Below are 25,203 nucleotides of genomic sequence, written 5' to 3' on the forward strand. Positions count from 1 at the left end.
TGGATAAGTAATAAGTTAGAACAATGCAAAGTGAATCAAGAATTTCAGTTAGACTAATATCCATCCAGCAATCAAAACTTCCAGCCTCCAAGGTGTTTGAGTGCTGCTTTCCACAACATTCACAATTCTCATTAAGCTTAAAACTAAGAAAGAAAACATGAATTGCATTTTTATATTTCTGATATAATAAATATTTTCCATATGAATATCCACAAGACAGATATAAAAATGAATTAAACAAATTGAAACACCTTTCCTCATCGCACCTGCCAGATAACACAGAAAGCTTCGCTCAGTAAGTGCATTCATCGGCAAGCTTTAAATTGAAGAAACAAGTCCTAAAAAGTTGTTTTATCTTGCAGAAACACACACAAAAATGATAGACCGATATTACATAATATATGAATATGATGTTTAACAAGTCCTGCAAGTGTCATGTGTGCCAAATTTAAGCTCTTACCACAGGAATTAAAAATCTGAGGCCTTTTGTTTTCTAGGTCTTTTATGAGCCGCAGTAGGTGGAGTTCCATGCGCCTGTAAGAATAAAATTTCTGAGGCCAATCAATAATAGTAAATTGTTAAAATGGTCCAAAAGTAAATGCAGAACTAATCAACAGGTAATTACACAAAATAGTTTGTGGTGTACCTTGCGTTTTTGGTCCTTTTTCACAACCCTTTCGCTTGAAACTGCAGTTTTATTGATATGTTTAATAATAAATAGATGAAATTTCCCTTATTAGATAGCAGGGTCAAACAAAATTATATTACCTCCAAAATTGATCGAGTCGAGAGTAAATGTTCGATCCTGATACCCACCACAAAGCACACGTGTCAATAGTTTCCAACACGAGCCTAAAATAATAGAGGGGAAAATACCCAAGAGAAAGAAATATGAACTTCTGACCTTTGGTGTGCCTGGTGGTTCACTGTAGGACCCATCACGGAAAGATGAACCTTCAGCCTCTTTATATTGCACCTGCAACATATATCATAACAAGTAATTAAATCAAAAACATTTCGGCGGTGGGGGAAAAACAAGCCAGTATAGATGTCGCTAATTCTAACAGTGAAATCATCAACATTTGCTTAGGCTTAACTATACATTTGGTCCCTTACGTTTATTTTAGGTTTCAATTTGGTCCCTTACGTTTAAAAAGTATCAATTTGGTCCCTTACGTTTATTTTAGGTTTCAAGTTAGTCCTTTCCGTCAATTTTGTCACATGTGGCAGTCAATTGCATACGTGGACTGACACATGGCACTTTGACATGCTGACACGTGTACTGTTCAAACGGTGTTAGTGACAAAACTAACGGAAAGGACTAACTTGAAACCTAAAATAAACGTAAGGGACCAAATTGATACTTTTTAAACGTAAGGGACCAAATTGAAACCTAAAATAAACGTAAGGGACCAAATGTGTAGTTAAGCCATTTGCTTATAATATGAATAATATGAATAATATGAATCAATAAATATATTTAGCAAATATGATTCTTCAACTTTCTTAAACCGATATACCTGTTTCTGGAGATTCAGCCATGTTAGTATTTCTTTTCTTAGTTCAAGATGCTCTGCACAAACAGCTTTTGTAGGAACCCTTGGCTTCAAATTGACCTGGAATCACAGAACCGAATTCAAAGGAAATGCACCATGAACTGAAATATATGCTAAAACTCAACTCATTACAAACATTTCAGCTTGTAGTTCTACTACTAATTCATTTATCTCTCTATCACCTCACTAGTCTTCTTAACCCTCCTTTCATAAACCCTCCACATTTTTTGTTTACCCATAATGCCCTTACTCTTAGTTGCATTCACATCATATACTCCTTATTAAGAAAGATGGTTAATTAGTTAATAGCAACAAATTTGTAACAATGTGTAAGAAAAAAAGAAGAAGAAAGAAATATGTAAACTGCATTAAAAGTTAAAGTAGTCTAGACAAACCCCAAGATCTTGCAATGTTTGCTCAACTCGTTTGATAGTCCGAACTCCAGCAGATGAGTTTGATGCTTGCACCATTTGGTCAAGTGCATATGTTCTCAAATATACACGAAGCTGAAATATTTTTCACAATCAGATAATGCTATAAAGTATGAGAATTTAATAAATTGTGCAAATTGCCTCACAATAAAAAAACTAAGTAATTTGAAATAGTTTGATTAATGCAAGATCAAATTTTTGGACATCAGAATCCTAGTTACTACCAATGCCACAAAAGGAAGTTTTAAGTTGGCTTGTCTACTGCCTAACACAACTTTCCTCTTCTTTTCTCTGAGTTAGGGACTAGCTATGTAATGCGATATTAGACAAAATCATTAAGAATGATCTTGATTTCAATCATTTATAATTTGACATTATTTGCAATAGAACGTTATGGTATTGTTTGATTAATGCAGGCCACCCCATTTAGTGCAAAAAGGTTTTTTTTTTTTTGTCAAGTAGCCTAGTGGCTAGAATTCACTTTTTAAGGTGAATAAATGGGAGTACCATGTGTTCGAACCTCGGTCCCTGCATAATACATGCAATGTCCCTACCAAATGAGCTATGCTCACGAGGACAGTGCAAAAAGGCTTTTTTTCCCGAAGAATCCTTGTTAACCTTCCCCGGGGGCAGGGAGTGGAGTTTTGAAGGTGTGGACAGCTAAAATGTACATGGAGACAAGGTGAAGGATACTGGAAACCTTCTACATAACTTACCATGCGAAGAGAAGCTAGAGTAGAAGCATTATCTGTAAATGGTGTAAGTTGCACATTCGATGGAGTTATAGTTTCACCAGGGACAGCCCCCTCTGTAACTTCTGCATCAGCATTTGAAGCAACAACCAATTGAGACTGTTCAGTAACCTGAAAAATATATAAAATCAAGATCTCAGGCACAAAGTGCATGTACATATCATGTGAATACACTTTATACATTCGACAAATTTTGTTGCCTCAAATTGATAATTATAAACTGAGAACAAGTGATTCAAGAACACAACTTCAACATATGTTTTATTGTCAGTTAAAAATTAATAGTGATCAAGTTATGAGCACAACACTCTAACTTTAGCAAACCAAAAAGTGCATACCATACTATGAAACACTCCCCCCAATATTCAAAGTGATGGGTAGGAATTTATAACCAAGATTAATCAATAAATCAGAATTAGATAATAAGAAATTCGATATTGAATCTTGATGTCAGTTCCTCCTCAATGAATTGTGTATTGGTAAATCAATCTTGAAAAAATTACCTTAGAAGCCATCCGTAACTCAGCTATTCTTTTTGCTTCAATAAGAACCTGCATAAAAAAATATCAGTAGCCATACTTTGTTTACAATGAAGGTAAGCAGATGGCAGGAACGTAGAGTATTATTTATTTTTTAAAGAACAAAACCTCTTCATCTCTTTTCTCTTGTTGTCTCGTTTGAGAGAGGACCATGGACAGTGCCCGTTTTCGCTCCATTTCTTGTGAAACATTATATGGATCCTACATTGACAAGGAAAAACGAGTTACTATGACCACATGGCAATGGATCAAGGAAGGTGACAGTCTGTTTTAACAACAAATAGTATACTCAAAGAGACAAAAGAAAGTAACTACTTTGAAGCATCATGCATTAATATATATAATTTGAATTCACCTTAATGACAGGATGTGTTGCAACGTCCCCAGAAGATGCAGCCCTAGCAAGTAATATAGCCCGCAACACTACATGAGGGACATGTAATAAAAAAATCAAGTTCAAAATATCACATTTTTGCTCATGCAGTTTCCGTTTCATCAAAATTAAAAGTCCGAGTTAAAGAAAATGGATTGCAATGTGCAATATATAATAATTATTGAACAAAGACATACCACTATAATATCGATCCTTTAACTCCTCTACAGTCCGAGATGATGGGAACCTATCAGCTATCACAACAAAACGGAGATCGAACCTCTCACACAAATCGAATAGTTCATTTGTTTCCTCTTTGGTCCACATCTAGTTAGATAAAGCATGATCAGGTAGAGTAATGCGTTAACACTTAGTAAAAGAGATGACTGTAAAAACACTGATAGAATGTCCATGTGTTTCAACTTTCAATTGAGAAAAGCATATAACTTCAAAATTACAATTAAAAGTGAATAATTTTATTCGATAAAATGTGCAATCGGAGGCAGTGTATAAAAGAGGTCATTGCAAATAAGCCAGGTTCATAGATATATAAATTGATCACAAATTTTTCTCCATTTTTTTGCCTAAACTGATAATGTTTTCTTGCTCTAGAAACCAATCATCATGATACTAAGTAAGTATAAACTATAATCCCAAATTCCCATCCATACAATTAACTATCCGATCCAAAGGGCAAAAAATATTTAAAAAGTCCCCACACGGCAACAATGATTCAAATTTTGGATTACTCTCACTGTATTCCTCAGTATTTTGAATACCTTATACGGAACAACAACTGACCATTAAAAATATATATGCCGGTCACTAGTAGTTTGCCTCACAATAGATAACCCTAAGTAAAAGTAACTTAGAAATTTGGCTAAGACTCCATTGCCAAAACCAAATTAGAGTTGTGATTGTATGACTCTGATCAGGTTTCTAGAATCCGATTGTTGTCATCCAGACAAAATTGTATATTAATCCTATATCACACTAAACTCTACTTTTACATGGAATCTATGTTAAACTATTGACTACAGAAAACACTACAGGATCGGTTAGCATAAAATAAATTTCAGTTCAGTTAGCATAAATTTGCAACATTGTAGTTTAAGCAAACTTATCTATAAATTTCCATAAAATTGTACAATTAGACATGATTACCCACAGGATCTGTCAAATACTTTTCATACTCCTCGTCTGTGTATTTAATAATGTCAACAGACTGCACAACAGCAAATAGAATATTTAGAATAAAGCCGAATTCAAAAATAAAAACAAAAACGTAAGCAATACATAATAAGCATCAAGACAAAAAGTAACATGAATTAAGCTACCACCTTGTTATACTTGGCAAAAGAGTAGTCCCCAGTCGGTAGAACACCATTGACTACTCGAACCTGAAAGAGAAAAGACACATAAACAATAACTTGCATGCTCATTCATAAGTAATCAGTAATCACAAATAATAATTTAAAGGATAGTGTAACTTACCCAATGGTACAGATGAAGATCATCTTTACGAGCAGAATTGGTGAAAGGAAGCCATTGCCAAGTAACCTGAAGAACATAGAAATTCAATAACGGACGTAAATGCCCATTTTGGATAAACAACTTAATCAAGTATATAAGTGTTTACACATAAGCTATTGTTCTTCGGATAAATAACTTATTTGCAGCTTACTGTATAGCACAAGCGCTTCTTATGATGAATGATAAGCGCTTATGTATAAGCTTATATAAGCTATTTTTATAGCAAAAAATAAATTGTTTTTATATATGCTACGAGCTAATTTCATAAGTTCCCCACACAATGTCACAAAACTTATGTCAATCCAAACAGACTCAAGATACAGTCAAATTGATTTCATATAAACTATGTCAGCATAAATTGTTTATATAATAAGTTATCTCGAACAGTCCCACAAGTGCTTATCTCATAAGTTGTTCGCACAGTGTCACAAAACTTATGTCAGTAGATAAGCTCAATTCAAATAAGTCAATCCAAACAGACGTAAAATACAGTCAAACTGATTTCATATAAACTATGTCAGCATAAATTGTTTCGATAATAAGTTATCTCAAACGGTCTCACAACTCACAAGTGCTTATCTGACAAAGGAAACCTTGAAAGAGAAAAAGAAAACCTTTTCGGGAGGAGGAGGTTTTTTCTTCAATTGGGATGAATGAATGGAAGGCATAAGAGGTGGCATTCCACCGGTAAGAGCATAAACCTCGCGTGAAATGCCATCTGGTTTTCTGTGAGATTCTTTGGGAGGTCGAGATTTTTTTTCAAGAGAAGATGGGAATGAGTTTTTGTGTAAACCAAGGATATCTTTCGCATCCATTTAGGGTTTGTGAATCAGAAACTGGAACGAATAAGCTTGCATTGGATTGGAGAAGATGATGAAGAAAATCGCTTCTCCACTTTTCCCTCTCACTTTTTTAACTGTTATAAACAACTTCCGATCCTACGACGTCGTACCACTCCACAGAATCGCTGTTTATTTAACTAAAAAAAACGTGCTTTGGATTTTACATTTTTTTTTTTTTTTAAAAAAAACCTAAAAAAAATATTCAAGAAGTAAGAAGGTTCACAATCCATCATTCTCAATGAGATCATGAATGTCTTCCAAAAGCTTATCAAAAAAAAAAAAAAAAACGAACGTCTTCCAAACGAGTAGTAAATAAGTCGTCATACTCCCTCCGGACATAAATATAAGAAAAAAAACACTTTAAATTTTGAACACAAATATAAGCAAAAGTCAACTACATTTAAACTAATTAATATTACTATTCCTAGTATACTCTTGTTTAATCGTTTCACTTTTCAAAAGTTTATGTGATTTTCAAGGCATAAATCACTCTTCCAAGGGTAATATAGTAAACTTAACTCGTGTTTTGCATTAAATAAAGAAAATTAACTACATTTAACTAAATTTCTTAAATACCGCGTATACAGATACTTTTTCTTATATTTGTGTCCGGAGGGAGTATGAGGAAGCTTCAACTTTAGCGAGGAAATCTGCACACATTAATTTCTCTTTCCACGTGTGTAATAAAGAGAAACATTGATTTGAAATATCAGCTCATTTATATCTTCAAGTTATCATTATTATTATTATTATTCCACTTGATACATCTATCAACTAATCCGTCGTTCGAAGCGGTGGAGAAGCTATTTCTCTTAAGGTTTCAACCATAACTCTGATGTTAAATGAGAGCCGACTTAAGGACCAAATCTCATTGTTCAGACACATTAGGTTACAGTGTCTCAAAGACCACTAGACACCATCCAAGAAAATGAGAGCATGTGAACCTGTGACACTCAGCTTGAGTCAATCATACACGTCCAAATTTGAGAAAAAAAATCCAAATGGTTAAAACCAATGTGGTTCCAAAGACTACGAGAAAACTCACAGTTACGAATGCAATGAAGGAAATATTCATATTCGAGACCACGCCTAGTGCAAGTGGATGAAGGACTCGTCTTAAAAATGAGCTACTACTCCATTTTAAAAAGTAAATGTTTGCTTATGATTAAAGTTGGAGTCCATAAATAGATTTATAAGTGGGGAATAAATTAGTTTGTAGATGTCCACAAGTCCTTTCACAATTGGCAAAGAAATATCAAAATTATTAGGTCGGACATCATGATCGGAGTCATGCCTACTTGTAGGCTTAGGGTAGTCCTCAAAAACCTCATGTGTTGAACCAGTGATCCGGTGGTTCTACCAATAAACCTATTACTTTATCGATTCAATGACCAATCTAGTTTTTAAACATCATGTATCAATCAGATTATTCCTCCTACTTACATTTGCAACAAAATTACAAATCTCGAACCACCTTCCAAAAGACATATGATGATCTTCCAATCATGATTTCTTTACTATTAAATCTGCCTATCATGCTTTGGAATCAAATAGAATACCCCAGCTTGAACATAGTGTGAAAATGGGTAAGTCCCCCCAAAAATTCATACCTTCTTTTAATGATCTCTAGGAAAATTGTTAACCAATGCCAAAAATAAATAAATAAATAAAAGACATCGTTGTATGTTATAGACTAATAATATTTGTTTCGGATAAATGCTTTTAACTCACTGTAACGTGGTAAATAATATGTGGGATAATTTTATATCAATGAAAGATGAGAAGTGAAACTTTTTCTTTAGTCTCGATTTATCTCAATGGAATTTTTTTTAACCCTATGGTTTATAGAAAAATTAGATTCTCGATAATTTTGAGTTCGACCATGAAATAAGTATATTCTAACCAAAAAAAATTTCCATCAGAAATCGAACTCGAATTCTCACAAACATTTCGTATAATATTTGTTCGGTCCATTAAAAATCTTCACACCTTCGTTCATTTTTTATTTTTATTCATTTTCTACTCATTTTCATTCTTTTTTTTTTTTGGTACATTGGCTAATTATTTTGGCTAATCATTTTTTTTTTTTGCCACATAATCTAATTATTTTAGTTGGTGCTTTTTTGCCTGGGAGGGTCTACTGGTGATCCATCATAATGCTTTTGGTGGCATGTCTTTCTATTATCGACATCGACCTCAACGTCTCATTCTCCAAGGAAAGAAATTCTCTCAAGTATTTTTTCAGGGAGAGGAAGCAATGATAATCTTTACTCTTGCAACTCTATTTCCTACAAATTTTGAATTTTTTGCAACAATTTCACTTAAGGATCTTCTAAGGATCCTCTTTTGCAACAATTCCTACAAATTTTTTCAGGGAGAGGAAGCAATGATAATCTTTACTCATTTTCATTCTTTTAACATTAATTTCTTCCACTTTCTTTCCTCACTTTTTATCTTCACCCAAACAAATCATTACAAACAATTTTTAAAAATTATCATCAACATGGTGTGACATAAGTGATAGATATTTGAGTCCCTTAACCATTTGGTCATGAATTCGATCCTTGGCTGGTGCATATGGAGAAACATTTGTTGGAAGATATCAACCCCTTAAATTGATCTCAGTTACCTCAATGTCGACCCCTTAAATAGATCTCAGTTACACGGAGAATATATTTTTGGTTTAAAAAAAATTTAAAAAATTAAAAAATTATCGTGATTTAAAACCCTAAACTATTAGCGTTGCACTGATCTCAGCACAAGCTCGCCGGATAAACAGGCGGAGTTGCTCATCAGCTCCGATAAACACCGAGAAAATCGTTAAGCTCTCTTTCGGATTCTCCTTCATCACAAAATGGCTTATAGACGTTGCCTCTTGCAAAGAGGAAACAACCTCATAGATCGAAGATGTCACCCTTCTTTCACCTACATTCTCCACTCCGACGAAGACAAACGCAACCGTTCAGATGAGAACAAATCATCGTCTTCACAAGGAATCAGTAACAACACTTTTATCAAATCAATCTCCTTTCGAAGCTCTCTTAATGGATCAACGGCTTTTTCTCCGTTCGCTGGATATAATTTTTGCAGAAATATGTCCACACTGAATCGTGATGATTCAGATAATATTAGCGTAATGAGTGATGTAGCTGATGTTCTCACTGATACTGCAATGGATGCTGGTATTCTCACTGAGACTGTTGTGGATGCTGCTGTATCTTCTCAGGCTCCGGTTGTTAGCGAAGTTGTCATTGCTGCTGCTGATAATTATGCACCTGTACAAGTCTTGCAGTATGCCATTGATGCTGTTCATTCTTTTACTGGGTTAAATTGGTGAGTGAGTGAGTCTATATGATTTTGTTAACATGTATTAAGCTATGAAGCACGGACACGGATACTTACATACATACACACACGATAATAATTTGAGCAAATTAAATAATATAATTCAATGTGGTAGTATGTATTGGTGTCGGATATGCCTAATCCGAGGAGTGTCCGTGATTCATAGATATTAAGGGCTTGTTTGGATAAATAACTTATTTGCAGCCTATACCACAAGCGTGCATTTATGTATAAACTTACATAAGCTATTTATGTGCAAAAGATAAAATTGAATCAAATTGCTTTTATATATGTTGTAAGCTATTTTCCTAAGCTATCTTGGAGGACTTATGAAAATAAGTTGAATAAAACTTATGAAAAATGTCTTAAGATGTTTTTTTAAGTTCTCCCAAACAATCGCACAAAACTTATGTCAGTAGATAAGCTCAAATAAGCTAGTGTTTGTAGCATAAGTGTTTATCATATGAGTGCTATTTCTGTTTCTACATGACAAAATAAAGTTGAACTGTTTTTATATCAGCTATAGGTTCTGTTTGGATAAACAACTTACTTAAGCATTCATAGCTAAAGCTCTTAAACAAGCCTCAATTCAAATAAATCCTATCATGTGTTTATAAACTATCCTGGAGAGTTTATGGAAATAAGCCATAAGGGCTTATGTAAATAGATAAGCTCAAATAAGTCAAAATCTAAAATAATTTGTCCGGATTTTGAGGAAACTAAAAACATATTTAACCCTAAAAAGTTCAATGCCACATGAATTTTGAAAGGAAACTTTTCACCTCATTGCTCCTTTGTCTCAGGTGGGCGGCCATAGTTCTAACAACTGTCTTGATTCGAACCGCAACTGTTCCACTCTTAATAAATCAACTCAAGGCCACTTCTAAGCTTACGGTATGTTGTGCTGCTTTGCTTTTATACTCGTTTCTTGCTAAAAATGTAGCAATAGTATTGCTTGCTCCTTCCTCCGTCGCTGTTCTGTTTTGAGTGGATACAAATTAGATATTTGGAGTGAAATTTCCACCACGGTTCGCTTTCCCACTTTGAAGTATGGTATCCCTAACATGGGTGGGAAGGATTATTCCCTCATTTCACCTTGTTTCGTTCCTTCATTTTATCCCTTTTGTATGAAGGCCCCGATGCTAGTTGTGTGTGTGTGTGTGTGTGTGTGTGTGTGTGTGTGTGTGTGTGTGTGTGTGTGTGTGTGTGTGTGTGTGTGTATGCACTTTCTCTATATCCCTATCTATGTTATTATTACATAAGCTTACTGTTTCATTTGTGTTGCAGCTTATGAGGCCTCATTTGGAAGCGATAAAGGAAGAAATGGACGGGAAGGTAATGGTGCTCTAGTTCATCAAGTCATTTCTTTATACCACTAATAGTGGATGTAATACTTTGCTAGTATATTGTTTTGCATGTAAGTTAAGAAACAGGAGCCTCGCAAGTTCTGTTGTCTTATATCTTGAAATTTTAGTATGGATAACAAAAAATCTTTTGGAATTTTTTTGATAGTTCATTGGTTAAGTGTCTAACCTGATGATCTATATATGTCATTGGTAAAACGTACAGGGATCAAAAATAATTCCATCTAAGTAGTCACATTTGCTCCATTCACCGTGAATGTGTGACTAAGTTCTCTTGTGCAAGAGGAGCACATGAAATATGATAAAAACCCGATCCTTGTGGTGCTGGTTCTGTCACGACCCAATCTTAGGCCATGATCAGCACATAGGTTCACAAGCAACACCGGATCATCATATATTTAGCCTAGCAAGCCTAATACACCACCTATACACCTTTCTAAAAAGACAGGGTTACTGAAACTTGACAGTGTCTCGTCTATTTCCGTGACATCCCAAAATGTCCATTAATTATCAACAAAGTATATGAAACTATCTCATCATTTGTACAACTCAAAAGAGAAGAATAACTCCTATTCCTGTAATTGCAAAATAATAAAATCACAAAATAATGACCATCATTAAAAATTGAGGCTGCCACAAAGAATAATGACATATTGGAAAAATGTATTCGGTTTTCAATTTTCTTACATGCATGTTATATGTTATTATATCAAAGACATTTTTTCTCTAATCACAGTAAGATCCATTTTTCAGACATTTGATCCCGAGGCTGTTGCTGAAGGTCAGAAGCGGATGAAAAGGCTATTCAAAGAGTAAGCCATTTCATAGTTTCTTTATTGCATAACTGCTAATAGTCATGTTTGATCTCCAAGTTTGGTTTAATTACTGCATTCGGTAATACAATGTATCAGCGGAGTAATCTTTGTGGCGACTTAATATTCCTTTTGGCTAGACGTCTCTGATAACTATAGTCAATTGAAGATTTGTTATGATTAATATATAAGAAATATGGATTGATCTGTGGCTCTAAGAAACCTTTTTTTCCAGTATTAATATCAAACTTCATGGATCTTTTGTTTCACTAGATGCCCTTTTCTTTTGCTGGTTTCATTAATGCAGATATGGTGTGAGTCCTTTCACGCCATTGAAGGGACTCTTTATTCAAGGTCCTGTCTTCATTAGTTTTTTTCTTGCGGTAAGCCGACTTTTGCCTCAATATTCCCTCTACATGTAGGATTCTGAGCAGCCTTTATATTGTTTCTACCCATTCACAATTTTATTTTATTTTCTTTGATGGCAGATATCAAACATGGCTGAAAAAATGCCCTCATTCAAGCATGGTGGAGCTTTCTGGTTTACTGATCTCTCAACTCCAGATGCCTTATACATTTTTCCAGTTTTGACTGCATTGTCATTCTTAATAGTAGTAGAGGTGAGCACTTCATTTTCAGAAAAAACCTTTTTTTTTTAACTATTTTTTTAGTTTGTCCTTCTGAGTTCTTGTCTGAAAGTTTGTATGGTCTTACATTTCATTTTTTATTTTATTTAGTGTTCACTAAATCCAGCCACTTAATACGACAAGAAAACAGTTTAAAATTGAGATGCCAAGAGTGGTCTAATAATATCTGTTATATTTGATTTCCAATTAAGATCAATTGATTTTATATTGTTTTTCAGTGTAATGTGCAAGAAGGAATGGAAGGAAATCCTATGGGTGATACCATGAAAAAATTCTCGAGGATTCTTGCTTTTGTTTCAGTTCCTCTCACCATGGGTTTTCCAAAGGTACAACTTCCCTTTTCTACCATCTGTGTATTAAGTTTGAAAAAGAAAAAAAAAATTATTGTGTGAATTTAGAAACAGTAGTTTTGTCGGTGATAGTTTCAGCAAAGGTAGGCACATGCTCTATAGTTAGCTTATCTCCAAATAATATTGTCTTCAAAGGACATGGAAGAAGTGTCACTGAGTTACTGGCTTTGCTGCTTCATCTTCAACATGTTTTTTTTCAATATCTACTAGGATTTCTTTTCCTCCTCTGCACTCCTCATTCCCCTTTTTTATATCAAAATAATAGATCATAATAATCAGAAATGAAGTTATTCGATATTTTTTTTTTTAATGACATATCTTCGTGCTATGTTGTTGGTGGGGATAAAACCCCCAACCTCTTTATCACTCCATTGCATAACTCCTCCACAGCTTCACCCCAACTACCAAGCCAACTTTTATATCCCCTTCAATATTTTTAACTTGTTGGGAAACCGGGAGAATATTATCTATTGACTTGTAATACAATAACATTCTATTCCAGTCAGGAAACTTAGGAAATTGCTGTAGATATTGATAGATTATTGATTATCTATTTTCATTACACATTATAAATTAAATTGTACTGTAAATAATTTAATGATGTTTGGTTAATTGAGAAAGAAAAGTAGTGCTGGCCTATTTCCTATTTGAGGAGTCTAACCACTGCTGCTTTTATTTGTCGTTCTATGTAGTTTAAACTTGTGTTCATGTACAATTTTGCAGGCAATATTTTGTTACTGGATTACATCAAATTTGTTTTCTCTGGCATATGGAACAGGTAAGGAACTTCAAAATTTTCATTTGCAATATCACATTGTCATTATTCATCATTTTGAAATTTTGATTTGTTTTCATAAAATGCATATTGCCTAGGGCACTGATTCTGCCATTCATGATCGCTTTGAGTATGATAGATTTTATAATGCAAGTAATTGGAGAATCCATTGCTCCTGCATCTTGCTATTCTTGTTTAGTGTTGACTTGTATATGCGTGCCAATCCAGATCTGTCTGAGACGAACTCTCATTCAAATTTACAGCCTTGCACTCCTAGTTTTAAACATATAAATGAAATTCAGTGCACCTCACAATTATTAACTGCCTGTCTGACTACTGTTACTAAGTAATCACCCCCTAAATTGGAAATGCAATTGTTTTATCAACTTTGCCAAGATTGCATAGTTGCAATCAGTATTTTATTCTATCCAAAAAGCATAATATCTGTCTCTTTAGTATAATTACTTATTCTCAACCATAGGACTTATCATATTTATTTCTTTAGCATGATATTCTGTTTGGAAGATATTCTCATGGCCATATAAAAATGCGGCCTAAATATTGTTGATGTCGTTGTCATTGGCGGGACTTGAGTTAGGGGACTAAAGTTTTATGTATAAAAAGAATTGAAGTTCCATTATGCTTCTCCAAAGATAAGTGTTGTCATTTGTTGTGGCACAGAATTTCAACCTAAATTTAGTCTTGCAGTCATAACATAATGACATCGAAATTATCCACATGTTCATACTTTGAGGTGGAGGAATTCAATTGATGTCTTTTTTTGATTGAGAGACTTCAGGGTTGTCAATTTTTTTTAGGACCAAAGTGATGTCAAGTTCTATGATTGGGGGACTAAATTGACATATAACCTTCTCCAAGGATGCTTGTTCCTCCTCGTTCCTTGGTATTGCAAGTCTTTATGAAATCTTCTAGGGATTGAAATGGGTTACTCTAAAAAACATGATAGGAAATACTTTAATGAAAGGAAATCATTGGTTTCTTAGTGAGACGTAAATTTTGAAGATGTGTTTCATGTATGACTAAATTTCTTATAATTTGTGCATTAAATGGATGTGGGTTTATATTTTGAAGATGTGAACTCTTATATTTTGATTTTTTTCTGATCCCTATATGCTCTTTTATTCCAATTTTGCAGTGCTTAAAGTTCCTGGCATGAAGAAAACTTTGGGTATTCCTGAAATACCTGCAGCACCCACCAGTTCTCCACAATCTCCCTTCTCTATTTTTCCAGCGCTAAAACAACCTGCATCAGCTGCAGATAGTCAAAGTTCATCGCCAGTTGAATCGCCAATTGAATCACCAAAACGACCAAATAAAAAGACATCTTCTTCTGCTATTATTAGTCAAAGGCTAAGAACCTTAGAGAAACAAGTAAAAGGAAGAAAGAAAAACAAGAAAATTGACTAGCTCCTTAATTATGCCATTAAACCTATGTAATAAATATGCTTAGATGTTTTGTCATATTGTATTATTATCCTTGGATGGAGTGGAAATTAGGAGTTTAATTAAAGATAGGGAGGGGGAGGTGAGAATAATTTTTTCCCAAAGGCTTCTGATCAATTTTGCTGAGGAAGCTAAAGCTTTTGGTTAACTAGTTTATATTTATTTATTCATGGTATATATGGACATGAATGATTAGCATAATTATTTTTGTATGCTCAACATTTTAATGATATAGATATCTGTAGCATTATCCTATTATTATTAATTTATTATTATCCCTGCAAAGTTTTCCCAGTAAGTTTTTAAGTATGTACTCATTTTTTTATTTTATTTTTCTTATAGACGAAATAGAAAACCATTAAAAACTCACACACATAAATTGGAGTGATCGGGGTTCGAACTCTGATCCTGACGTTCGACATTAGCAATTTCGGTATTTCTGTCAATTGAGTTAAAATTTGTGGATTTTATTTTACTTATTATGGCATTATGTTTTTAGGGTCATATGATTTGGTACTAATGTATTTTATGATAGAAAATAACTTGACCAAAAAAAAGGTAGAAAATAACTTGGGACTCAAATATTATTTATAAAGGTTCCTCTAAAATATTAGTGAGACTTTTATTTAGAATATCTGAGTCTCAGATTAAATGTCACATTTAGATTATGTGTGGTTCTTAAAGAAATGACTATTTGAATTGATTCTAATGGTAAAATTATAATTATTTAGTGAAACCACTTTTATTAATTGTAGTTAGTAAAATATTAAGTTGAGTGAAATTCTATCAATAAAAAGTAGAGTATAATATATTAGTAAAAAAAAATTTAAAAAAATTAGGGGAGTAATCATCTTGTAAAAAAAATTAAAAAATAGTGGAGTATTATTTGTGTCAAACTCAAATTGGAATGAAAGGTTTTAGAGAACTCTGTATTTTATTTTTTACTTTTTCACCAATTATTTATTTGTCCTATTATTACCGATTATACTATTTATTTATACCAGTTATTTTTTTTTTTTTTACAAAACTTATTATTTTATTTTTTTTATAAGCTTTTACAACAATTATTTAATTTCTTTCGAAAATCAGAAAACTCTTCTATTCACAATCTCTGTAAAACCCTAGAAAAACCCTTCTCTGTTGTTTTCCACCAAGAAACAAAAAAATGGCGTTCAACTCAATTCTTCGCAGAAAGTCGAGTACTTTCATTAGGGCTTTCGCTTCTGCAAGTCAATTGATAACAAAGACCCAACCGGGTTATCGCACCGTCCTTTCCGCCGCCGTCAACCGGTTCCAGGATTCCTCTCTTCCTAGGTTTCACTTTTCTTCCGTAGCTTCCAAGAAAAAACCATCCTCCGACGAAAATCTTCTCCGTGTCATCGAATCGGAAATCACTTTAGCTAAAGAAACCGATGAATTCGGCGCTGTAAGCTTCATTTTCTCTAATCTATTAGATTAATGAAAATAGTAATATTATAATTTTATTGTTATTTATGATAATTATGATAATAATTATAATTATTATTTATTTATTATGTGAAATGTTGAAAATTTGATTTTGGTTTATGTAGGGTGAGGAGGTACCAAGTAATTTTCCATTTAAGATAATTGATAGTGCAGGACAACAAATAGTAACACTTGAAAGGACTTATGAAGGTGAAGAAATTAAGGTTGAAGTTCACATGCCTGATTTGGTTACCGGTGAAGAACACGATCGCGATGATGAGAATGACGATAAGGATGATGAGAGTGAGAGAGCAAATCAATCAAGTATTCCACTTGTAGTTAATGTTTCTAAGAAGGGTGGACCGTCTTTGGAGTTCAGCTGTGTCGCTTATCCTGATGAGATTGTTATTGATAGCTTATCTGTTAAGAATCCTGATGTTTCTGATGATCAAATTCCTTATGAAGGGCCGAGTTTCCAGTATGTCATTTTGGCTTTTATCTGATTTTTATTTACGAATACATGCATGCAATGTTTTAAACCTTGGTTATGTCAATGTTGTTAAATAGAGGCTTTAGTGATTAGTGACTCTATAGCATATCGGAATTTGAACAAATTGCTATTGTTCTGTGACACGTTGTTTAGTACAAAATGTTGTCGGATAGTGGCTATAGACTATAGTGGGGCTATAGCACATTTGCATAGCGGAATTTGAACAAATCGCCATTTTAAGCGATCTGCAATTGGCAACACTGAGTTGTGTTGCTAACCTATACAGGCTATACTGCATATGGTCGTAGAGACAGAATATTGATGGTATTAATGTTGCGGTTCAGATTTCAGTTTTGGAATTTTTTGTAAAACCTTGTATGTAATTTCATTTAATTTTGAAGGTAAGGCATTGTTTAATTTAAATTCTGCCATTTTTTTTTGTAGGGATTTGAACGAGAGCCTGCAAAAGAAATTCCACAAGTACTTAGAAATTAGGGGAATAAAACCTAGTGCGGTAAATTTCTTGCATGAGTACATGATCAACAAGGATAGTAGAGAATATGTGGTGTGGTTAAGTAAGCTCAAGAGTTTCATTCAAGCATGATCATTGACATGGGTTTGAAGAAAGCACGGAGGATATTCAATTTCTGTCCAATCATTTTAATGGATTAATGGATCGTATCATTGTGTTTTCATTTGAAAGAAGAAAATGATCAGGTATTGTGTTAGTGTGGTTTAGTGATAGTTCCTACTTCCAATTTCAAAGGTGCAGTGGTTGAAAATGTTTGCTTTTATATCTGCAGTAAGTGGCCAAAAAATGTTTATGAATTGATTTTAGTTTAAAATAGTTGAATGTGATTTGGTTCATGTAAAACCGAGTTGGGCAATAAATTTGAGTGCAATAATTACATGAGTTCAAATTGATTGATACCATAAAAATATTAGGTATTTTGGTTATGCGAGACACTTATCCAGCTTTTTATCCTATATTCTATTATGCGCACCAAGTCCTTAAGAAAAATATGTATATATTGGGAAGTGAGAATGATGAATTCATTGTGGATTTGAACATATTCTAAGTTTGTTTGTGAACAAAGTTAATACACAATGGAGATTGGATTTGGACCTAGAATTGTTGTTCTTTGATGCTATTGCTTAGAGATAAGGAATTGATCCTTGTGATTATTGAATCTTGTTTAGAAAACCTCGATTAAGCTCTATTCTACCTAAGAGATTAGGGAATTGAGGATAATTGAGAGGGTTAAGTGCCCAGAAATTGGACTTAACCATTTTTTGTTGATTCTCTCATGACATAATTGCCATACAATTAGTAAGATCCACTCAATTACTGATTACATTGAGTCAAACGATTCGAAAAATGCCTAATTGTCGTTTCCATTATCAAAAACTCGTTTCATTTCCGGTTTTGAGATTGAATGCAAATTAAACTTTGAAAACTTCCCCCAATTATGTTACTTGTTTTTACACTAAGATTAGTTCGAATAGCTATTGTTGATTAAGACAATCCCTGTGGATGTTAATCTCTTTTACTACTTGCAACGAATAAGTACACCTGCTTATTTCTCGTCAAGTTTTTGGTCTTAGATGCAATGGGAGGACTCACATAGGTAAAGTATTATAGACAGGTGTATTTAATATAGAACTCTTAAAAATGATATTTTTAATACCGTAGTAAAAAATAGAGGATTTATATAATTATTTTATTAAATTTTTTATTAAAGTATTAAGGTTCACTTTTAAACCATCTTCAAGTTACACATCGAATTTTAGACATATGGTATGTTTGGGTTGGTTTATTTTTTAACATATGTGAAACAACTTATATAAAAAATAAATTTTTACTTATTATTATAAGTTTTTCAAGATAGTTTATATGAAAACAACTTATAAAGATACAATTTTTGTTAGTGAAAATTTAGAAATTAACATAAAAGTTTATTTATTTACTTTAACTATTTTCATAAACTCAAAAATAAGATAAATATAAACGGTACCCCATAGTGTATTTATGAAACTTGTATGGCATTATACCTCGATTATTACTACTCATCAAGTGAACCCTCCACACCAAACGACATATTCCTGGTGATTGGGGTCAATGGAATAATTATGAAATTCAAATAGAACATGCAATAAAAGACAGAATTCAAATTGTGGATCAAAAGGATTGAGTCGTTCCTTGCATGCAGAAAAGTGAGGGAATATAATAGTGAGAAATGAAGGCTGAAATTAGCATTATGGGTCCCTCCCAAATGAATTTGAAGATTGAATTATTGTACAACTTATGGCGGGCAAGAAGGAGTGAGATAGACAGACGTGTGAATACTAACCACACGCAACCTATGACCCTTCATCACTGCCAATTATCAGACCAGATATTCCAACAACTACTCAGTATTTTAGTTTAAATATGATTTTCATCCTTACTCCTTAGTATTTTTTTAAGTTTTTGTTTGGATTACCCTCCCCGCACAACTTAATGCTATGAAGTATGAACTAATGTTAGTATTTTGTTTTCGACATTAGCCCTCTGGTTTTCAGGGGAAGGAGATCTGATAATCCAGAGTTTGGCCACGAAGTTAGGAAAGTATGGTAAAAAATTATTCCCGTAAGGAATCAAACTCGGATTCTCCCGAAAGAAGCTCATTAATCACTTGAGTCTAATGTTTTGATTAACTAATTTTAGTATCTAAGTTATGAACTACTACTCGTATATCATGAGCATTATTAATTACTACAAGTAGAACCGATCAAATCTCTATTGTGGAGCATGGCAAATACTTCCTTAAGCAGTGTTGACCATATTGTATAAGCTCTCGATACAGAAGCAGATTCCTCTCCAATAGCTTGGGGAAACTTTTTGTTGACCATATTGTAGATAGAAAGAGAGTCAGATTCAAAAATAATGTTCACAAATCTACGATTCCGCACCAAAATAACGCCACTACGTAACGCCTACATTTCTACACAAAGAATTGTTCCTAGCACTCATCCGTCAATAATACCAACAAAATCATTTTATACTTTAATGTTGATTAGACCAACAGCAAAAAGTTTGGATGATTTTTTATCTAACCCTTCGACTTTTAGAAGAAAGGAACTCTAATAATCCGATTTTTCATCAAAAGATAAGCAAAATTTGATTTTAAAAAAAAATGGTTCCTCATTTGAGCTTAATCACTTAATTAAAGTTTAGACAAATTTGCATGCACATTGTAGTGTTCCTAGTGTACAGTAATGAGTCAATGACATTTTACATGTGGTGCCCAGATGGGGGCAAAAGTCCAACGATGGTGGAGCCACATAAATATGGATTATTAGGCGCATAACTTTTTGCCAATATATCTCCTACTTATTACAACATGATCATTTAGAATTGAAAGCATATCTAAATACTAAATGTTGCTCATGTTGCAATGTTTTTTGAAATATAAAGATCATAATCTATTTTTTATTAAATGACTTTTTTTCATAAAACTTGTACAAAAGTGCGATCGGAAAGAGGCCGAAACCACTTCATGTCAGAACTAACCCCAAACTAGATTAGACGGTCCAGTGGGCCGAATACCAGTGGTGAAAAGAGGAAATCCACTTTTTAGATTCATTGACAATCTGATGTATTTAGTTTATAGTATAGACTAGATACATTGAATTATTCATTATCAATGAATCTAAAAAATAGATTGTCTCTTATATTTAGGACCGTAGGGAGTACCATTCTAATGGTGAAGTAGCAACTAGATGCAAGTTGTCTTGTTTCCCCCTATTCAAATTTGTAACTAAGCAAATGAAATTTTTGAACTCTAATTTTAAATATAGTTTAAAACCAAATTGAATCTGAAATGGCAAATGGAGTACAAACAAATACAATGGAGAACATAGATTTGGACTCCCACAGAGGGAGTAATGTACCTGCAATCGCAAACACTCTGATTCTCAAGTCAATGTATAGTGAGTATAGTAAGATTATCAGAAAGAATGGGTAAATTTCACTTATGGATCCTTGTTGGGACAATCACAAATCTCGCCGCAATTCACAGAATGACTTGACTTGTGAATCATGACCAACGAACAAAGTCAGTGTACTATTTTCGGGCATGTCCAATTCAAATTGGACCTAGACCCCGTCCAGAACAAATTTGAAAAATATGAAATTTCTACCATTATAACTTTATAACTATCACAATTCTAATTCTAGGCTTTGGTTAACATGGAAGACTTCAACAAGTCTTCCATGGTGCACAAGTTGAGAAAATTATTATAACGAATACGAATTTTACAAAATTGATCGTTGGATTGAATGTTTATATTATATAGATCATCCATAAATTTTTTAAAAAAAAATTAAAAATCGTTTGATATGTTATTGAGACACATCAAGATTAACGGTATTCAATTAAAACCCATAAACCGTTAATTTTGATTGGTTTCGATAACATATCAAATGATTTTCGATTTCTTTAGAAAAAAATATGGATGATCTATATGATATAAACTTTCAATCCAACGGTCGATTTTGTAAAACTCGTATTCGTTATAATAATATTTGTAAGTGGTGCATGGTGCAAGACTTCATGCATTTGTGCATGGTAGACATGGCCCTAATTCTATATCTGTTACCAAAATAATCCTAATTCTAGATCTAATAATTATACTATAAAATTGGATTTGTCACAAAGATACATGTATGTAGATTACTACAACAACAATTGTCACTAGCAGTAGGTAAAGTTGATTTCTTCTATTAAATTTGATTGCACAATAAAATTTCACAGTTCTAATTCATGATCTAATAATTATACATAAAATTTGATTTCAGTCAATAGGATAGATACATGTTGATTATACAGCAGCAACAATTATGACAACCTGTGGCTGTAAAGTTGATTTTTCTACTAACCCCATTAGTTACAAAGCATTCACATTTATACCCTCTTATCATTGCATGTTTGAATCGACGGTGAATTCGGTTAAATCAAATATTTTTAACTAAAGCTACACCATACGGTGTCAACAAACTCACCGTGATTCAAAACATACTCTTAAGTCTGGTAAGATCAGAATAACATAAACAAAGGGGGTGAACCATTTTAGAAGCATAAGCAATATACAAAGGATGTTACTATTCTAAAGCCTTTTTTACTTTGTATGACAAACCTATACCAAAATTCTTGTTCTGATTGCTTCCAAATTCACCACCTTCCTTTAATCAGCTTTTTGTACAGCAGTCTTAAATAAAAGGATGTACAATTTTTGATCCATTGAGAAATATAGAAACCCTCCAACTGAATGAGTCACAAATGATCCAAAACTAGTCCCCACAATACAGTGCCATGCCGGCCCATACACTCCATCAAATTCCTGCAATATTTCAACCACACAATCAAATTCATTGACCAATCATCACAACAATTCAAAGACTCACTCATTTTTTGAATAACAACACCAAAGTCCTAACTCCTAACTACTAAAATGATTCCTAATTCAAAAACATACCAAGTTCATGTTTGATTTCTATATCTTTGAATAATGAGTATAATAATTGATTTGCTTTCAATGTTGGTATCAACCATCAAATTGAGTTCAACAAAATTACGATGACACCATGAATTTGTTGATTGCGGTAACTCAATCACAATAATTTTGTCGAACTCACCACAAAATCAAACATGCACTAATTATAAATTGAAATAGTAATTTTAAACTTTTGACTCTATGATTGATTAATAGCTAGCTCAAATTTATTGTTCAACTCTATTCTTCTAAATATATTCACCACCAGTATCTGGCCCACTAGACCGCCTAATCTAGTTCGGGGTCAGGTCTGGTACTCCCGATCACAGTGCGGGGATACCATACATCATTCTATGTCCAACTCACTTATAACTAAACTCAATTAATTTTTCATCCCAACAAAATCAAATCATAAAAAACAAAATGAATTGAATAATGAACATAATGAGTAATAATGTTAAGCATTAAACCTTTTTGAGGGATAATGCAAGGGTTTTGGAAGTGAACTTCTCCATACTATCAAAGGCCTTTCTAGCACAATCAACAGCATGGATCTGCATAAATGGTGGCATATCCGCTGAAACCATTTTTGCACCATTAATTGCAAAGAAATCACCTAACTCAATCATTGACCCACATAAAGATCTTCTTCTACCACCACTTTGACCCAAAGAAACAGAAACTCTCTCCTTAACAACATCACCTTCTTCCACTTTCCTTGTTTTTTCAACCTTAACATCTTCAACCACACACCCTTTATAAGATTCCTTCTTCTCATTCTTCAACAACCCCTGAAGTTTCCATTTTTCCAATTCTGAACTAGTTTTTTGTGGTTTCTCTTTATGGGTCCTTTTAGAATTCAAAAAAATACTATCTTTTTCAACTTTTGGTGTTTGTACTATGTTTTTTGTGTTGTTGGGTTTTGAGGAATCAAATATAGCAGAAGTTGTCATGGATTTAGTTTGTAAACGTGTGTCAACATGTTTTGTTTGAGGTTGTTTGGTTTTTCTACTACCTAAGTTAAGACTTTGAAAAGGTTTAACTAAAAAAGATGATTTAGTAGCTTGAATCAAATCTTGGTTTGGCTTTGGGTAGTGAGAATGAGAAGGTGAAGGTGAAAAGATAGTGTTTTTAGTGGTGGTGGGTTTAGGGTGCTTTGCCGGAGCTGAAGCTGAAGGTGGAGTTGGCTCCGGCGGTGCTGTGTTTCGCCGCCGAGAAGGACGGTGTGACATAATGAAAAGACGGTGCAAATAGCAAAAAATAGAAAAGTGTTCTGTTTTTATGATATTTTTGTTAAGGTTTTGTTTTGTTGGGGAAAAAGAAAGAAGATGAAAAGAGGTTGTAGAAGTAGAAAGTGGTTAAAGTGTTGGGATAGGTTTTCTAGGTGTTGGGGAAAGAAGAGGGGAAAATGAAACTGTGCATTTTGACAGAGACTTGTGCGGTGAGATTAGAATTAGATTACTCATTTTGGTTTTTGTTTTTTGTCACGCGCCAAGGGGGGTGTGTGAGAGAGAGAGAGAGAGAGAGATTGTTGACCTTTGACTGGTACTAGTAGTAGCTATAGCTCTTACGTGTGAGAATGGAAAGATAGCAAAGAAAGATGTATAGGCTGTTAGGTGAGGTTATGTCATGTCTCAGAACTCAGATAGAGAGAGCCAGACAGAGAGGTACAAAATGGATTACCAATCTCATTATTGTTTGTTTATTTACAGCTTAAACTAACTTCCCTAGGTTAAGAAAAACTTCACTAGCCTTAAAAATGGTTCGATTTTAAGGAGAATGATTTTTAATGAGAAGTACTTTATGTACTTCTTCCATCTTACGGATAATTCATTAAGCGAAATCATTCTTAAAATAATACTGAGACGAGAGACGAGACTCTCATTTCATCCCATGACAGTATATTTGTAGGTTGCAGCCACTTTACGTCTCTCATTCTAATCATTTGTTATACATAAACTACAATATTTTTCTTTCTTGTGTCATTAAATAATATTTATTCTCTCAAGACACTCATAGTCTTAGGTATATTTGCTCATATTTCATCTATCATCAACTAGTATTTGTCTTACTTGCATAATTTATTTGAGAAAATGAGTCTCATCTATAACCAAAGTCAAATAATAGTATAGTCTCTATGAAGATTTTAATGAGAAACGAATGCTGAAATTGAATAGCATAGCATTATAGTCCCTCTCAAATCAATTTTTAAATTGAATTATTGTACAACTTAGGATGGAGGGACTACATAGAGTACTTCTCATTAAAAATCATTCTCCTTAAATGAGCTCATTAAGGAAAATCATTCTCAAAACAACACAGAGATGAGAGACGAGACTCTCATCCCATGACAGTACATTTGCAGGCTGCAGCCACTTTACTTCCCTCATTATAATCATTTGTTATACATAAGCTTCAATATTTTCCTTTCTTGTGTCGTTAAATAATACTTATTCCTTGCTCATATTTCATCTATCAGTATCACCAACTAGTATTTGTCTTACTTGCATAATTTATTTGAGAAAAGGAGTCTCCTCTATAACAAATGTCAAATAATAGTACAGTCTCCAAGAAGATTTTAATGAGATACGAATACTGAAATTGAATAGCATAGCATTATGGGTCCCTCCCAAATGAATTTTCAAATTGGATTATTGGACAACTTAGGATGGAGGGAGTACATAGAGTACTTCTCATTAAAAATCATTCTCCTTAAATGAGCTCATTAAGAAAAATCATTCTCAAAATAACACAGAGATGAGTGACGAGACTCTCATCTCATCCCATGATAGTACATTTGCAGGCTGAAGCCACTTTACTTCCCTCATTCTAATCTTTTGTTATACACAAGCTCCAATATTTTTCTTTATTGTGTCATTAGGTATCTTTGCACATATTCAATCTATCACCAACTAGTATTTGTCTTACTAGTTTGTAATTGAATTCATA

At 33.4% G+C, this 25,203-nt stretch overlaps 4 protein-coding genes across 4 annotated transcripts; 2 read left to right on the plus strand and 2 right to left on the minus strand.

Moving 5' to 3' along the window:
- Positions 1 to 158: 158 nt before the first annotated feature.
- Positions 159 to 6,266, minus strand: LOC123884577 (SWR1-complex protein 4-like). Its single transcript, XM_045933701.1, has 16 exons — positions 5,799 to 6,266; positions 5,146 to 5,211; positions 4,992 to 5,051; positions 4,820 to 4,876; positions 3,849 to 3,978; positions 3,634 to 3,701; positions 3,387 to 3,479; positions 3,243 to 3,290; positions 2,704 to 2,850; positions 1,952 to 2,062; positions 1,521 to 1,616; positions 905 to 976; positions 769 to 805; positions 647 to 687; positions 461 to 534; positions 159 to 266 (listed from the first exon to the last, which is right to left on the minus strand). The coding sequence occupies exons 1-15, from the start codon at positions 5,997 to 5,999 to the stop codon at positions 469 to 471; spliced, it is 1,293 nt and encodes a 430-aa protein (XP_045789657.1). The 5' UTR covers positions 6,000 to 6,266; the 3' UTR covers positions 159 to 266; positions 461 to 468.
- Positions 6,267 to 8,748: 2,482 nt separating this feature from the next.
- On the plus strand, positions 8,749 to 15,048 carry LOC123884895 (mitochondrial inner membrane protein OXA1-like). Its single transcript, XM_045934120.1, has 9 exons — positions 8,749 to 9,359; positions 10,175 to 10,265; positions 10,659 to 10,706; positions 11,489 to 11,547; positions 11,855 to 11,930; positions 12,036 to 12,167; positions 12,413 to 12,520; positions 13,268 to 13,322; positions 14,476 to 15,048. The coding sequence occupies exons 1-9, from the start codon at positions 8,881 to 8,883 to the stop codon at positions 14,745 to 14,747; spliced, it is 1,320 nt and encodes a 439-aa protein (XP_045790076.1). The 5' UTR covers positions 8,749 to 8,880; the 3' UTR covers positions 14,748 to 15,048.
- An 811-nt stretch (positions 15,049 to 15,859) lies between these two features.
- On the plus strand, positions 15,860 to 17,639 carry LOC123887189 (uncharacterized protein At2g39795, mitochondrial-like). Its single transcript, XM_045936470.1, has 3 exons — positions 15,860 to 16,209; positions 16,355 to 16,707; positions 17,164 to 17,639. Exons 1-3 carry the CDS (start codon positions 15,949 to 15,951, stop codon positions 17,321 to 17,323), a joined length of 774 nt encoding a protein of 257 aa, XP_045792426.1. The 5' UTR covers positions 15,860 to 15,948; the 3' UTR covers positions 17,324 to 17,639.
- Positions 17,640 to 21,507: 3,868 nt separating this feature from the next.
- On the minus strand, positions 21,508 to 23,674 carry LOC123885651. Its single transcript, XM_045934952.1, has 2 exons — positions 22,725 to 23,674; positions 21,508 to 22,101 (listed from the first exon to the last, which is right to left on the minus strand). Exons 1-2 carry the CDS (start codon positions 23,484 to 23,486, stop codon positions 21,946 to 21,948), a joined length of 918 nt encoding a protein of 305 aa, XP_045790908.1. The 5' UTR covers positions 23,487 to 23,674; the 3' UTR covers positions 21,508 to 21,945.
- Between the last annotated feature and the right edge of the window lie 1,529 nt (positions 23,675 to 25,203).

The sequence above is a fragment of the Trifolium pratense genome, linkage group LG5 (genome assembly GCF_020283565.1).
Source record: "Trifolium pratense cultivar HEN17-A07 linkage group LG5, ARS_RC_1.1, whole genome shotgun sequence".
NCBI classification, from domain to species: domain Eukaryota; kingdom Viridiplantae; phylum Streptophyta; class Magnoliopsida; order Fabales; family Fabaceae; genus Trifolium; species Trifolium pratense.

What these genes read in the sequence shown, in the direction of transcription:
- LOC123884895 (XM_045934120.1), top strand. Translation starts at nt 8,881, where the DNA reads ATGGCTTATAGACGTTGCCTCTTGCAAAGAGGAAACAACCTCATAGAT. An exon ending in AGGAAGAAATGGACGGGAAG is followed by an intron (nt 10,707 to 11,488) that starts GTAATGGTGCTC and finishes TCCATTTTTCAG; the next exon opens with ACATTTGATCCCGAGGCTGT. An exon ending in TTCTCTGGCATATGGAACAG is followed by an intron (nt 13,323 to 14,475) that starts GTAAGGAACTTC and finishes CCAATTTTGCAG; the next exon opens with TGCTTAAAGTTCCTGGCATG.
- LOC123885651 (XM_045934952.1), bottom strand. Translation starts at nt 23,486, where the DNA reads ATGTCACACCGTCCTTCTCGGCGGCGAAACACAGCACCGCCGGAGCCA. An exon ending in TTGCATTATCCCTCAAAAAG is followed by an intron (nt 22,102 to 22,724) that starts GTTTAATGCTTA and finishes GAAATATTGCAG; the next exon opens with GAATTTGATGGAGTGTATGG.
- LOC123887189 (XM_045936470.1), top strand. Translation starts at nt 15,949, where the DNA reads ATGGCGTTCAACTCAATTCTTCGCAGAAAGTCGAGTACTTTCATTAGG. An exon ending in AAACCGATGAATTCGGCGCT is followed by an intron (nt 16,210 to 16,354) that starts GTAAGCTTCATT and finishes TGGTTTATGTAG; the next exon opens with GGTGAGGAGGTACCAAGTAA. An exon ending in TATGAAGGGCCGAGTTTCCA is followed by an intron (nt 16,708 to 17,163) that starts GTATGTCATTTT and finishes TTTTTTTTGTAG; the next exon opens with GGATTTGAACGAGAGCCTGC.
- LOC123884577 (XM_045933701.1), bottom strand. Translation starts at nt 5,999, where the DNA reads ATGGATGCGAAAGATATCCTTGGTTTACACAAAAACTCATTCCCATCT. An exon ending in CGACTCGATCAATTTTGGAG is followed by an intron (nt 688 to 768) that starts GTAATATAATTT and finishes ATAAAACTGCAG; the next exon opens with TTTCAAGCGAAAGGGTTGTG. An exon ending in AAAAGGACCAAAAACGCAAG is followed by an intron (nt 535 to 646) that starts GTACACCACAAA and finishes TTATTCTTACAG; the next exon opens with GCGCATGGAACTCCACCTAC.